Source organism: Erigeron canadensis, chromosome 5 (genome assembly GCF_010389155.1).
Source record: "Erigeron canadensis isolate Cc75 chromosome 5, C_canadensis_v1, whole genome shotgun sequence".
NCBI classification, from domain to species: domain Eukaryota; kingdom Viridiplantae; phylum Streptophyta; class Magnoliopsida; order Asterales; family Asteraceae; genus Erigeron; species Erigeron canadensis.
The window spans coordinates 42190136-42205258 of record NC_057765.1 but is presented as its reverse complement, the minus strand read 5'-3'; the positions used below and the strand labels follow the sequence as shown (position 1 = coordinate 42205258).

General features: G+C 32.5%; 2 protein-coding genes across 2 annotated transcripts; both read right to left on the bottom strand.

The window, feature by feature from the left end:
- Window positions 1-2839: 2839 nt before the first annotated feature.
- On the bottom strand, window positions 2840-4527 carry LOC122600933 (protein SHORT-ROOT-like). Its single transcript, XM_043773711.1, has one exon. The coding sequence runs from the start codon at window positions 4525-4527 to the stop codon at window positions 3259-3261; it is 1269 nt and encodes a 422-aa protein (XP_043629646.1). The 3' UTR covers window positions 2840-3258.
- Window positions 4528-6959: 2432 nt separating this feature from the next.
- On the bottom strand, window positions 6960-12887 carry LOC122601843. Its single transcript, XM_043774577.1, has 11 exons — window positions 12586-12887; window positions 11324-11514; window positions 11167-11227; window positions 11026-11074; window positions 10077-10131; window positions 9910-9997; window positions 9696-9814; window positions 9151-9276; window positions 8600-8693; window positions 8011-8165; window positions 6960-7487 (listed from the first exon to the last, which is right to left on the bottom strand). The coding sequence occupies exons 1-11, from the start codon at window positions 12782-12784 to the stop codon at window positions 7428-7430; spliced, it is 1197 nt and encodes a 398-aa protein (XP_043630512.1). The 5' UTR covers window positions 12785-12887; the 3' UTR covers window positions 6960-7427.
- Between the last annotated feature and the right edge of the window lie 2236 nt (window positions 12888-15123).

Genomic DNA, 15123 nt, shown 5'->3' with positions numbered 1-15123 from the left:
TATAATGTACTACATGTTATATATTTATAAACTAGATTATTGTCCCGCGTAATACGCGAGAGATTATATTTAATTAATGACATATTATCGTTGTATAATATCGTAAATTGACAAACATAGATAAAATATTTTGAAATGGACTAATTAATAATATGATGCAAGAGTTGTAAATAAATATTTTGCTCAAATGAGTTAATTTATAAATAAACAAAATTTCATTAAAAAATATTACATTTACAATCAAAGTTGAGATATGTCTCTATATTACTATATACAGAAAAGAAAAAAAATAAAATTTCATGACTTTATCTCTACTACATTATAAAACATTTGTTCTCTACAAAATTTTTAACTTTTCACCAATGCACACCTACTAATGCATAATGTACAATACATCTCTATACATCTCAATCATTCATTTTTCACTTTTCTCAATTCTCAACCACTCATTTATCTCTCTTCCACTTAGTAGTTAATTACTAAAATAGCGGTGTAGCAATCAAGGTCCGATATATGATATATTGGTTATAGCGATGAGATGTAGCAGTAATTAAAATATTATGCAATATATATATAATACTTAATATTTAATAAAAATATCAATTAATACTTTATACTTAATAGAAATATCAAAAGTCTAGCTTAAAAATGTTTATATTTGAAACATTAGTGTTAATATTTACAAAATTTAGTGTTTCTTTCAAGTTTGGGCAAAAAAAGCTATAGCAACGCTATTTTACCACTATTTGGACCGCTATAGTACCGATATTGGTAAAATGCGCCGATAATAGTTAGACCGCTATTTTGACTGCTATTTTGCTTGAGGACCGTTGACCATTATAGCACCGATATAGCACTGCTATAGCAACGCTATTGATGACATAGCTCCTCCATAAATCATTTTATTTCTCTAAATCATTCAAAATATTTTATCTCAAAAATCGTATAGCGATAACTTATAAAAATTATATGGGTCTTCTTAAAGATGTCATTCGTTATATTTTCGGTGAATTTTTAAATCTGAGGGCGGAGCCAGTATGGCTAAAGCATTTGGCTATCACACTCTATGATATATCACCTCCTATGAACTACCACACATTGTGACCTATCACCTGTGTCATCTTATTTTTTTCACCTCTATTTAAGAATTCAGTTTTAAAAGTTCTTTCTTAAACTTTAAGCGTCAAAAAGTCTACTATATGTGCTCATAGTTAAATTTTTTTTAAAAATTTGAAAAAAAAAACGCTATAGCACCGCTAATTTACCATTCTTTGGACCGATATAGCACCGATATTGGTAAAATAGCGCTGATAATAACGGGACCGCTACTTGACCACTATTTTGCTTGAGGATCGCTAACCGCTATAGCACCACTATTGATAACATAGCTCATTCATAAATCATTTTATTTCTCTAACTAATTCAAAATATTTTATCTCAAAAATCGTACATCGATAAATTATAAAAATTATATGGGTTTTCTTAGAGATGTCATTCGTTATAATTTCGGCGAATTTTTAAATCAGATGGCAGAGCCCGTATGGCTAAAACATTTGACTATCACACTCTATGATATATCACCTTATATGACCTATCACCCCTGTCATCTTATGTTTTCACAAGTTTTTAGGCTCAAAAAGTCTATTATATGTATTCATAATTAAATTTTTTTTTAAAATTTGAAAGTAATTTTACATCAAATATATTGAAATTGTAGATTCTGTGTTTATTGTTAAATTGATAGAATTTTAGAATTTTAAATGGTACTATATTAAATGTCATTAACCTCTTATGTATTTGATAAAACATGTATTAATAAAAACCTTAAAGTCTTTAAATAAATTTTTATTTAATAAATTTTCAAAGCTCCAAGTGTGAAAAATTAGCAAAACTTTTTTTTTTTTTTGTATTGTGTTAAGGGGAAAAAGAAAGTCCAAAAACTTTGGTTTTATTTTGGTGAAGTCGACTTAAAAAAAAAGGAAATAAAATATTAAGTTGAATATACAACTTCTTTTTTTGGTATTGGGCTAAGGAAAAAAAAGTCCAAAAATTTTGGTTTTTCTTTGATGAAGTCGGCAGAAAAAAAAAAAGTAAAAATAAAATATTAAGTTAAGTATACTAAGATTTAATTATACAAACTACAAGGGCTAATGTTGTGTTTTTTCAATGATAAATTTGGTAAGGATACAATTATTTTGATCTAAGGGTTGTAACTAAAAGTTTAAACTTATCTAACGGTTCTTGTTTATCCATAAAAGAATTTAGGACCTTGTTATATATATTGGTTGATTATAAATATAGAAATAGATGTAGATAATATAGATCAATGTTGTTCAGAAATTATATAATAGAAAAAAATACGGATTATTAAATTTGAGCACCACTCGAAAGTCTACCTGAATAGCTTGATTCAATTAAATGCAATTATTTCATGAGTCACTCTCATATATAACTTGCAAATAATTAAGCTCGACTCGATAACGTCATTAGCTCATAGAATAGAAATATAGAATATTTGAACCGATTCGGGATAAATCTAGCATATGTAACGAGTAAATAAAGTTTCGGACGCCCTCGAACGTACTCCCGCAACAATTATATTTCAATTCATGACTCTAACTGTTTAGTTCCCTTTAGTGGAAAAAGAAAATACATTTATAAATTATGAAAATGTGAAGAAAATGTTGAAAGTGATGGTTGACACTAAAAAAAGTTTGAAAAAGATTAAAAAAAAAAGTTGAAAAGTTGAAATGATATAGAGTAGTTTGATTGGATAAATTTGAGGGATGAGAGAGATGAACCCTCCGACTCCCTAGCTTCCCCCTAATAGTAACAGGAATTACAAATGGAAACTTAGAAATCTTTTATTAATCAATCACGATATTTAATTTATCAATCAAACAATGACAATGCATCTGTATGGAAAAGCCCTTCTAAATACACAACAACATACATAAAAATGAAAAAAACAAGATCGAAACACTTTACGACATCAAGAAAAGCTAAAAAAAAAAACTCCAGAAAACCACCCAGATTTAAAATTGCTGGCTAGCAATTACTTATACCAATTTTGGTGATGAAGGAATGTCTATAAATTAAAAGAGACTATATATATTCTATCTTCAACCTTCAAGTACTAGAATCCATTATGGGAGTTTCAACCAACCTAAATATTAGGGTTTTCACCACTAGCCTAACTCATTGCATAGACAGATTCATACATATAGATGGTAACTTATAGCGTTTAGCGTTTAGGATTCAGGGTTTCCAAGCTGAAGCCCAGACAACTGGCTCATCTTTCCAAGCCAACATGATCCCTGAATCTTTATACGAGTTCGTTTGATCACTTAGTGCAAGAGACCATCCGGCTTTGTACCTTCTTAACAATGCTTTCACATCGTCCACCACGTCGTCACTGAAACCAACCGGTGAAAACAACTCCTTGAGCCTCTCACACCATTGATTTCCTTTCTCTCTTCTTTCACAATCCCCCGAGCCGATATTTTGTTTGTCATCACACGACAAAACCCTAACAATGCTCCTCGAACATTCTCGTTCAAGCATTAGCCTTTCGTTACTCGTGGGAGTAAAACTTTCTTCCAACATTTCAAAGTATAAAGTGTAGTACCTTAAGCATTCTTCAAAACACTTGACAAAATCACTTCTTGAGCTCGTGAAATCGGCTTCTTCTTCAACTATGGTCACAACTCTTGGCCTTAAAGAGCTAAAAAGCCGAATCACATCCTCTCTATCTTCAACTTCTATTCTTCTCAAAGCTCCAATACAATTAATAGCTATAGCTTCATCATCTTGAACACCTAACTCTTCTTTAGTAAGTTGTCCCAAAGGCCTATTTGATCCGGTTATCACATTAAACTCGAATGGAACACCCATCAAACGAGCGAATTTCTCCATTCTTTGAGTGATTTCTTTCATGACCGATCTTACTAGGCTGGCCGTGACAACAACCGTTAACTTCAAGCTAGGCGTGTCGTCACTTCGTGTCGCCAAAGCCTCTAACAAAGTTGGCCATTGGGTACAAAGTGTATTACTTATATCAATTATATGAAGCTTATTAGTCTCGCCATCAAATGCCTCTAAAATGGCACCATTTGATGCAACATGACCAAAAGTAGTCCAAGGAGAAACCTCTTGGAATTTTAGGATGAGTTTTCTAGCCGAATCAAAACAGTGACTTTTATCAGCAACAGTCACTAAAGTCTTGTAACATCTTTGGCCGGATTCAGTCGCTTTACAAAAAAGTGCTTGTAAGAAGTAATAAGCTAGCTTTTGATTACAATCACCATAAGGTGAAGATAGCTCATTCAACATCCATAAAAGATGGTTGATCTTACCCGAGTCTTTCTCCGAAATGGCTCGGGCACACTCTCGGAGAAGTTTAGATGCCCATTTATCGTCGTCGGTCGTGCACGTCTCGCCGCCACCGGAATCCGAGTATGTTGTGTTGCGTTTGTTGGTGGTGGTTTGATTGTTGTTGGTGTAGGGAGAGAGGTGTGTTCTCTCCATTGTTTTATTTGTGTATATATGAAAATGATTAGGTTTTTTTTTTTATATATATCTTGTTGTAACCTTTCAACACCTTTTTATTAAAAAAAATATATCAATACGACTACTTGGCCGTCTCCCTAAAATCCTTTTGTAAAATGACAAAAATTTGTAGGCTTCAATCTAATTAAATTATTCTTAACAAGTTGTTAGATTTTTGTTAGTGTTTGTTGTTGATTATATTTTCTTATTAGTGTTATTTAATTAGGTATAGCCATTATATAAACTAGTAATTAAATTAAGAACCAATGATTTTATTATGGCCGGGTCATCTTTTCTTTTAAATGATGCTAAGACATCTTTTTAACTTTTAATTAAGTAAGCTAGGATGAAGACTTGATACATTAATCAAATTTTTATTATTTGTCGTTACCTCTTTGCTTTGGTAGATCAATGGGGCCGATTCTTTTTTATTGTTCGGGTGACAACATCACTTTAACAAATACAAGCTTTTTTATTTGTGCATGTCACATCCTATGACAATAATAAAGTATAATGACCACTGTATGTATTAATACTTTTTTAATGTACTTTTTTTTTTAGTTATATTGTTAATATTGTATCATTACTCATTAGTAATTATAAAATATATAGATAGATAGATATTTTCTAGTTTCTATTATTATATCGACTATTGCACATATGCACCACAAAATTAGTTACCTTTCAAAATATATGTCACCAAAGTATAAACAAAGCTATAAAAATGCAAAACAATTTAATTAACTTCCGTTACAATGTATGCAACCTAGCTACTAATTAAAGAAAAAACCAATACATATAATTGAGTAAATGACACATTAATTAAAGAATCTTCAATATCTATAAACAATACGAGTAATTTTTTAATCTACATGCCATATATCATAATACATAGGGAATAATATTGTTACAACAATATTTAGCCATTTACAATACATGCATTATATAATTATACACTATACGATATAATTTATACATTTATTGTAGATTGCTAACCATTGTTGTAGCAATATCTATATCTATATTTAGAAAGAAAAGAAAAGGCTTAAAAAATATATGTGATAAATTATTTTAATCACCAACCGTCATTATATTCTTAGCATCATACTACGTACGGTAACTATGCAAATTAGTTCATGTGTTTTTGAAAAACATCAAAAGCATATTCTTTTTTAGCATACCGTGCAGATATATGTATGAAAAATCGGCAACCGGATTATAACTATTGGATTCCAAAGTATTAGGTCCGGCCAAAGAATTGATTTTAGTTGATATAATGTTATAATAACTATTAATATTATATACGATTTTAAAATTATTATAATAAGAAATATATATGGTTGGTGGAACAACCAAAACTTGTAGGCATCAAAAGTTGAACTTAATTTTTCCATATTATATTTGCATAAGATGACATTTGCATACTTCCTACAATATCCTTCTCATCATTGGATCATGTCTTTACTATGCTATATGCCTATATATATGCTCGTGTTAATAATGTACCTGTTTTAAGTATTTATATCATATCATTAAAGTTGAAGTATAAATAATTTTGAGTCATTTTAATATAACTTATAAACTTGTAAGCCTTTGTGAAGTATGTCAACTTCGTAAGTCATTAACTTTTATTCTAATCTGAACTCATTCAAAGTGTATCACAAATACATGAATTGTTTTTGGGAAACTAACTCTATTCTATTTGCTAACATCACTTCATTTAAAAGAACATTATATGTTACTGCTATACAAATATAAAAATGGGTTATCGTAACTGGACAGCATCAAAATTACTCAAACAGAGCCTATATAATCCAATTTCCATATTGATAAAATAATTATATATTATGGAAAAAGCAGAAATAAAGTTATTTTACATAAAACACAATGTATTAACTTTTAGATTTCAGGATAAAACACAATGTGTTAACCAGATTGGTCATTGATCAATTTCGGCCACGAACACTAAAGGCATTAACTTAACACTTGTTGACATGGGATGACACACCATGGTTCATTATTGTTAGCACAACAAAACTTCAGTGATTTTCACACATACTGACTGCAAATTCCCTTCGGTTTTAGCTAGAGGCATTCACCTGAACCCTGCAAGGGCATCGTCCCTTGATCGCACTCACTAACTGAAAAAACCGTCATCAAGGGCACTGTCCCAAACCCCACAAGGAGGCTCAACCCCCCAGGAAGTTCGGTACACACTCTCAATGACTTTAATAAGTGTACACTTTATACCTTCCAAGTCGTGCCAAATAAATTTTAATTCTCATCTTTACACCAAAATACTAAGAATTACTCATGTTGGATGGATAGGATCAAAACATCCAGGTTTCTAGTATGTGTTGATCACAAGCACTAATATATTACATTCAAGAGAAATGAAGATGACAAACCGCACAGAAATTTCCAATTGCAAAATCAGAATATCAAGATTCAAAGAAAACAAATTAACTATTTGGCAGACAAAGATTAAAAGTTCAAAGTTGTTGGATACCTACATTCAAAATAGAAGTCGCTATAAGGAAGACCATCATTGTTGGACTCTAGAGAATAGATACATATAGTACTTGTATATAGCTTTTGTATCTTACATATACGGCCGTTGGAGAATCTTATGAAACGTCGATCCATACATGTACTAACAGTAGCTAACTGATCCTCAAATAGGACATTGACTCGTCAACCAATTTTCTAGTTTTAAGGAAACTTGTGTTCCTGTCATTCCTCAAATGGCATTTGACTTTAAGCTTTGTCGGGTAAGCGACATCAAAATGGCATTTCATAATGGCTAAATAGAACATTGCCGCCCTTGATCCACTGCCTTCCCGACCACCATTACAACTAATCGTCATCTAATGAATGTCTTAATGCTTCCATCCCCTGCTGTAACCATCCTCCATATACGGTTCAAGAAATCCTATGAACTGTATAATATATTTTATTAATATAAATATAGAGAAGGTTGTGAGCATGCCACAATATTGTCCACCAAATACCCAACATGCTGGTCGTAAAGTATGTGTTTTTATTAATCATACAGGAATCGAGTATCTACCCTATGCTAATTTATGTGGTGAAGAACTGAGATATAAAGATCAAAACCTATAGAGCAAGTTCATATCTATATAATCTTTATGGCTTAGCCAGGTAAATAGGCATAGACTGAAGCCTGGACTGTTGATAAACATTTATGTAATACTTTTGATGACTTCCAACCAATTTGGCCTATTTGAATATTAGCCAAGTTTGTTACTTTGATGCTCTTAACAGGCTGAGTTAAATGCTAGCTCAAATTAACCAAATTTGAAGTACATGAGTAAAGGGTTAAGTTGCTACCTCTACCATCTTCTAAAAATATTCTAAATGGTAGCTCGCCTGCCTTGAATATTAGCGAAGTGAATGTCAAAAAACGGATTGATATCAGTCATGAAAACTCTGTATATGTACCTTGGTTGGGTTTAAGGACCATCGTGCACCATAACCATCCTGAACCCGGATCTCGAATACAGCGCCATGTGGTGCAACATTATGCACGTTTAGCCAGCAGCAATGGGCTATCAAGTGACTGATTACCTTTAAGGCTAGCATATTTTTACGAGACTCTGGACACCATGAAGATGAGAAATAAAGCTTTGATCATCGATAACCTTATTTATTCAAAATAAATCAGTTGCAGAGTATTTTTTACGCATCTCACTCATTTAGGGATTTAGATTATTCATCAAAAGAAATAATTGTAAAACAAAGACAAAGAAGGTGATATATGGGTCAACTAATCCTGACCAACCAGACACAATTCAACCAGTGGTACAAATGATCCAAAACCCTTTTTGACCCATTACCCATCCTACCCCTTCCCTATGTTGCCACCTCTGGTAAATTTGTATCTATCGAACTTTACAACCCTGAGGTTGTGATTAAATTTTCTATAGAAACATCAGTGCTGACACTTAAAAAATGTCATTTAAAAGGATTATGGATAGTGTGAAAGCAAAGAAGAATGAATGGCTGAAAAACTATTGATGTAAAAACTAACCATTTCCGGTTAAACATCCCCAAAATTTTCCGTTGTTCCTGTTCACATGCTTAGCCAAAGCCCTAGCTCCATCCGTCAAAACTGAACTTTTAGCCTCAAGTCAGAGAAATCAAGGTGTCACTAAGCAGAGACTAGCAAAAAGGCTTAGATAAACAAAGAAACCCTGACCCCATGATCCTTTGTACCCAACTGACCCTTCCTCTAGGACCAGCCCCAGGCAATGATGACCTGTGTTTAGGAATGGAACTGAACCCATGACCTCTTTTTAGCCAAGTCCTCTAATTTGACAGACTGGCTGTTCTTAAGATGTTTATTTTTTTTTAATTTAAAGTGTGTTGACCTGTTACCCAACCGGCCCATTAATACTTCTCATGACTATTAATACTTTGGGAATTATATTTATCATAAATGATCACAATATATGTATACAAGTCTTGCTGAATATCGAATAACTGATGATATTCTTTTGAAACAATCACATCATACATGAAGTATAATTTCTAAGCATTCAACAGACAACACCTATAATAGGCCATGATAAGTTATCGTACATCTGGATTATGTGGATATGAAAAAGCAGAAAGTAGTCTAGATCTTGGCAGAGGAAGTGCATCCGGAATTGTTCCCACGGTCTGTGCCATGCCCAAAAGCCTCCGAATTCCATCATAATGCAGTGCCTACGCAATTGGTAGGAAGTTCACAAAATCAGCAGTTCACAGAATTTATAAATCTAAGGAGAACATTCACTCTGGTCAAATTTGGTCACAGAAGTGAAGTATTGCCCATAATGTATCTATGACCAACAGGTCAGATCCCATAACAGGCCATATGTAACATAACCATTACTTACCTCACAAAGACGAAAACCGTGACATAATAAATATTCTATGTACACAACATCCTTCATGATCTAATCTACCATGTAAATCTAAGGTTTATTTAAATTAGATTTGTGCCATTACTGTTACAATGAGTTTCCAGTAATATAATGAGTGCTGACATATGTACTATATGATCAATAAATGATACAAATTTGTAAGCCAATGCTCTCTATAAAGAATAGTGTTACGTGTGAATGATAATTAGAACAACTAACCGTAAGAATGGCAGCCAAATGATCATAAAGCTGTGATGCGGGTTTCATAAGAAAAATTGCTAGCACTCCGTTTGACATTTCCTTCTCTTCAGAGTAAAACTTCCTATATACTTGTATCCCTGAAATAGCATTGTTCTCATCATTCAAAGTGCACAGCTTCAACAAGGAAACTTGTGCAACCAGTATATATACTTCAAAAAAAAAAAAACAGTACCTTCTTTGACAGTTTCTACACCTGGTAAAACTTTAGTAAGATCCTCCGTCGCTAGCATGTCAGAAAACGAGCTATAGTGGTGAACACCCTGTAATTGTATATAGCCATATAGGTACTTAGGAACAATTGATAGTGGACAGAGTATAGACAAATTGCTAGTGATATACCTGAACTTGAAGCAACAAACATTTGTTGAAGAGAATTAAAGATCCTGGTGCAATACTGACAACCAAAAACCACCAGGGAATGAGAGAAGCAGAAGCAGATAAAGCGCTATGCACTTCTCGATTATATAGCAAAAGTTAATTCTCACTTATTGTCGGTAGTCCGCTAATGCAAGGTGTATCATATGAAACTAATGAAAGTGTGTATTGAAATATAACTTCATTGACACAAAGCCTAAAAACGATTATGCTTATTACTACCACCAAGGCGGCCTAGTGGTCTGGCGATCTGATGTCCTCCCAAGAGGTCTCGGATTCAAACCTCCCTAGGTAAGATCCTGGGGTGGCAGGGGAAAGGGTTTCGGTAACGCCTACGGGGTTACCACAATTAGGCTGCGTACTAAAAGTTAAAAAGACTCACCCTGCTGGGTAACCTGAATAGGAAAAACCAACTTAATTGAAGCAAATACATGTCATGATCGATGTTGTCTATTTGTTATATGACATTAGATCATAGCCATACAACAGGTATTTGTTTACCTGCAATAAAACTCGTAAATAGAGTATCAAATAGGCCACACAACTATGAAAACTGTAATCTAGGCCACAGAACTGGTCAGTGTCATTCACATCCAATCCAGCAAAAATGGCATATAGTGACTAAAACACTGCCTTCTTTAAATTTCTTGAGTGATCAAGACATAAAAGTGTACAGGGAAGGTTATAATATATACAGGGAATTTCTTCAGTGCCTTACTTGCCACTAGAATATCACAAATTGGTCGTCACAAAGGTTATATAATATATATGGTATTACACCGTCTCACTATTTTTCACCACAAAATGTATATATTCATGTAAAAACAAAAAATATAATATCCAAGTGAAAATATTCCGTAAAAATGAAATATACACTAATATATATATGCCAATTAACTTTTGCACTTCTTACCGGTTGAAGTTGCCACCAGCACACCTTCCTTCAATAGTTTTCTTCCCATCTGCAATAAAGAAAATCAGTAGAGAAATAAGCTTTGTACCAGACGGCATATGATAGTTAAAAAATTAAAGAACCATAACTCAAGTTACAAACCTTTGAGCTGGGAGAAAAAAGGCTCCTGAACATGAAGTTGAAAATCTACACTCTCCAGCAACTGGTTACAATATAAAAAAAAGAAAAAAAACCGTGTCAAGAAACAATCATCCTGCAGTACACAAATTGAACTAACGTTTACACATATGAAACATACTTTTACTAGGTCAGATCCTTTTTCCACAATAATCTTGTTCCACTCCTGTTCTTTCTCTTTCAATGAAGGAGCTTCATTGATCAAAGACGGATTGGCATGCATCCTATGAACAGTACCGGAGGATATCGACTTCCACAAAGCTGACGCTAAGTGCTTGTATAATGGATATGGAGGAACACCTTCAAACTGATCTGCAGATTTTCAGCAATATAGCCTTTATTTAGATTCCACATTTATTAATGGAAAAGTAACCCCGATTATCCAATTATGACAATGTGGGGCATATAAAAACTTCCACTCATCAAAAGTAATATAACTATAACTGTATATTTCTAACATAGATGCTCCGTAGTAGCATAAATCCTATTCCATACATAATACATTTAGAAAATATCATAAGGAAAAAATGCCAAAAGAGTAACATAAAATATATAATTCTTGGTAGTGCAGGGTACATAAAGTTGCAGATTTTTAGTCGAGAAATTGAATCTAAGTTGCCGTCTAATAACATGCAGAACTTTACATACACCTCGTCAAAATTGGTATATTATATTACATTTTTGTGTGGCAAACTTCCCATCAAAAATTGAGCACAGATACTTTAGCACACTCCAAATTGTTATCAATTGTTACTATACAGTCAAAAATAAAAAAAATTCATTTTGTCCTTTTAGGGCAACATACTATGTGCAGCGGCTTCATCGACACTTTTTAAGTAACTTACTTTTTTATTCCCTGACTTACTGACTTATCCAGTAACCGGTTACCTCTCCTATCATCCCGTGTCACACACCACATCACTGTCACCCGATCCTTAATTTGAGCAACGCATTATACAAGGTTCCTCAATTTGGGTAAACATACTATATATTACTAATGTGAGTATTCATAATGTGGGTAAAATTAAAAAAAAAAAAAAAATTACAGTTGCCTTTGAGTGCTAAACATAGCAAGCTGCCATGTCATACACCGGTTCATCATAAACGGATTCTAGTCCGCAGACAGTCGACTTTTACCCAGATCAAAGAAATCAGGGTAATATATATTTACCCAAATTGGGTAGATAAAAACATAGTTACCCAAATTCTGAAAAATCCTAAAATTCAAAGTTATGACCTTGACTAATTACCTAAAGCAACCATTTTGATTTTTCATTTGAAACAGTCTAATTAATCAAACAATGTGAGGAACTATGTCTAGAGCAAGAATTGAACAAATTTAAAATAAAATTAAAAAAAAAAAGAAAGAAAACAAATGGATACCTGAAGTTGAAGAGCTGAGATGATCATCGTCATCATGTTGAAGGAGGTTAGCGCAGAAATGGTTAGACAAATCTGTATGTATAGATTGTTGAATTGATAAAGTGAGAGTCAAGTGTAACAGCGGTTCAATGCACTTTTTTAGTCTTGAATCGTAAGAGAATGAAGGTTCCTTTTCCTCCTGGTCCACGTCCATGTCCATGTCCTGCTGCTTTTGATGGAGATGAAGGACACTTGCAGATTGTTTTTATTTTTATTGAAAGTCAAAAGTCAATGAGGGTTAGAACTTAGGAAGGTCCCGGGAACCAAAATTACAAACAAAATTACAGATTTTTTTTTTTGGGTTACATTTTCAATTCATGAATGAAAAGTGAACCATGCCCTGTTGGCGGATCTTGAAAGAATTAACGGTGAGAGGAAAAAAAATAACTAAATTGGTCAGGTCAAATAAAAATATGTAAATAACACTAATAATCTAAGTTTTCATTCAAATTACCAATACATAGTTTTTAACCAACAATAATTTTTTGTTGATGCCTAAAACTCAAAAAAAAAAAAAAAAGACCTTGTTACATGGATTGTAAATTGTGGGTTAAAACATATAATTAATAATGGACTAAGTGAATTTTTAATTATGAAAACTAAAAAAGTAAATTTTATTGAACTATTGAATTTAGGAAAATGATTGATATGCTTAAATAATAAGCCTAAAAATGTACCTAAAAATCTAAGAGCATCCACAATGATATATTTTTTAATGACTTTTTTGTAAAAAAGGTGTAACAGGTTTATAAAAGAAGTTTTACCTTCCAATGATAAAAAGCTTTTCAAAAGCTTAAAGTTAGTTAAATTATAATTGTTTAAATGAAAGAGTAGATGGAAAGCTTAATATCTATCAACCTATTTTTGTACTAAATTAATGTATTTTAATCAACTCTAAGTTTTGAAAAGCTTTTTGTCATTGGAATTAAAGGTTTTTTATAAAAAACTCTTACACTTTCTTGTACTTTATTTACAAAAAAAAGTTTTGATAAAATACCATTGTGGATGCCCTAAGGTTGACATGTGACATGATTAAAGGTATAGATTAAGAAAGATAATGAGTGTTAAACATGTGTCATTTATTGAATGTTTTAGGCATGTTTTTAGACTTATATTTAGGCATATATATCATTTATTAAATATATCAAAAGTTTTTTAAAAAATAATCCTAGGCGGGTGACTTAACAGATATAATTTTTTAGACGAAACACGGATATATTGGTACTACTAAGTGGGAAAACGGTGGTGGCCCGGGCCCCCACGGGTCCCCAAAGAGAACCGCCCCTGATGCCCAGAACGAAAAATGTAGTTTTTTCAGAAAAAATGGCAAAATTCTAATTTAAGTAAAATAATGGCACATTAGCGACACAGCTACACCCTTACCTTCTACTTTTACTTGTCACGTGGTGTTTCGATATTTTGGTATTGAGAATGAAATCGGGGAATAGTTGATATTGGAAAATTTTTGTAGATGCTAAAGTTGTAGCGAGATAAGGAAAAACCGGTATAATGATAAATAGGTTGACCACGAAATAGACAAAACCCCGTTTGAGAAGCTGATGCGTGTATTTTAGTGCATATTTTATTAAATCGTTTTACTCGTAAAAATCACCGAAGTTTTAAATTTATAAAACAAGGATATACTAATAATTATATTACACACACAGGCAGGGTATCACGTCGCGTATAGTATAGCTATTAGTAAGTCTAGGATTGTCCAAGGGAATTAGTTTAGTAGTTAATAACAATATTAAATATAATCTAAAAAGAAAGTATAAAATTGGGGGGGGGGGGGGGGACAGAGTTGTCACGTTGCTTAACAAACTAAAAGTGATCTTTTTAAAAGCATTTAAATGACTGAAAAATAAATTTTGGCATAAGAGGGGCAAAAAATAAATCTTAAGGTCATTACAGCCTAAAAATAGTTTTTTAACTATTTTTATCGAAAAGAGTTTGTTTGATTTTTGTAACCAGAAAATGCTTTGAACCCCCAATTTATAATCAAACTGTCACTATCCATTGATAAACTAATAAGTTAAAATAAGATTCTAACCTTGAAATTATAAATTAAGGACAGTTAACTTCTACTCAAAATGAGATCCCAACAGCTTCTCCACTAAACCCTTGTGATCTACCCAATTGTATCTTTTAAATAATACCAATAACTAAAACTAAATTTTGGTGAATTTTTACTAAACTTGATGAGACTTTTCGCACAATAACTTTTATCGAAACCGAATTTATTAACTTCTAAAAGTAACTTCAACAAACAATCTTCTCACAATTATTAACCGAATGAACTAAGCTTTAACTTGAGTGTAACTAAAGAGTTCAACGTAGAAAACTTGATTTTACAAACTACAACTAATGAATAAAAATAACAATGACTTTTGGTGAAGTTGATGTGCTCAAGATACAACTAAAACTAAATGGTGGGGAGAACCTTCTCCTGAGCACACCTTGAACGTCTGCATGCAAGTGCTATTTATAGCCAAATTC

Bases quoted from the DNA above. Each gene is read 5' to 3' on its own strand.
- LOC122600933 (XM_043773711.1), bottom strand. From the start codon at position 4,527: ATGGAGAGAACACACCTCTCTCCCTACACCAACAACAATCAAACCACC.
- LOC122601843 (XM_043774577.1), bottom strand. From the start codon at position 12,784: ATGGACATGGACGTGGACCAGGAGGAAAAGGAACCTTCATTCTCTTAC. The intron at 10,132-11,025 runs GTAAGAAGTGCA...TTTGGTTGTCAG, and splicing joins GCTGGTGGCAACTTCAACCG to TATTGCACCAGGATCTTTAA. The intron at 9,815-9,909 runs GTACTGTTTTTT...ATGCTATTTCAG, and splicing joins TGTAGAAACTGTCAAAGAAG to GGATACAAGTATATAGGAAG.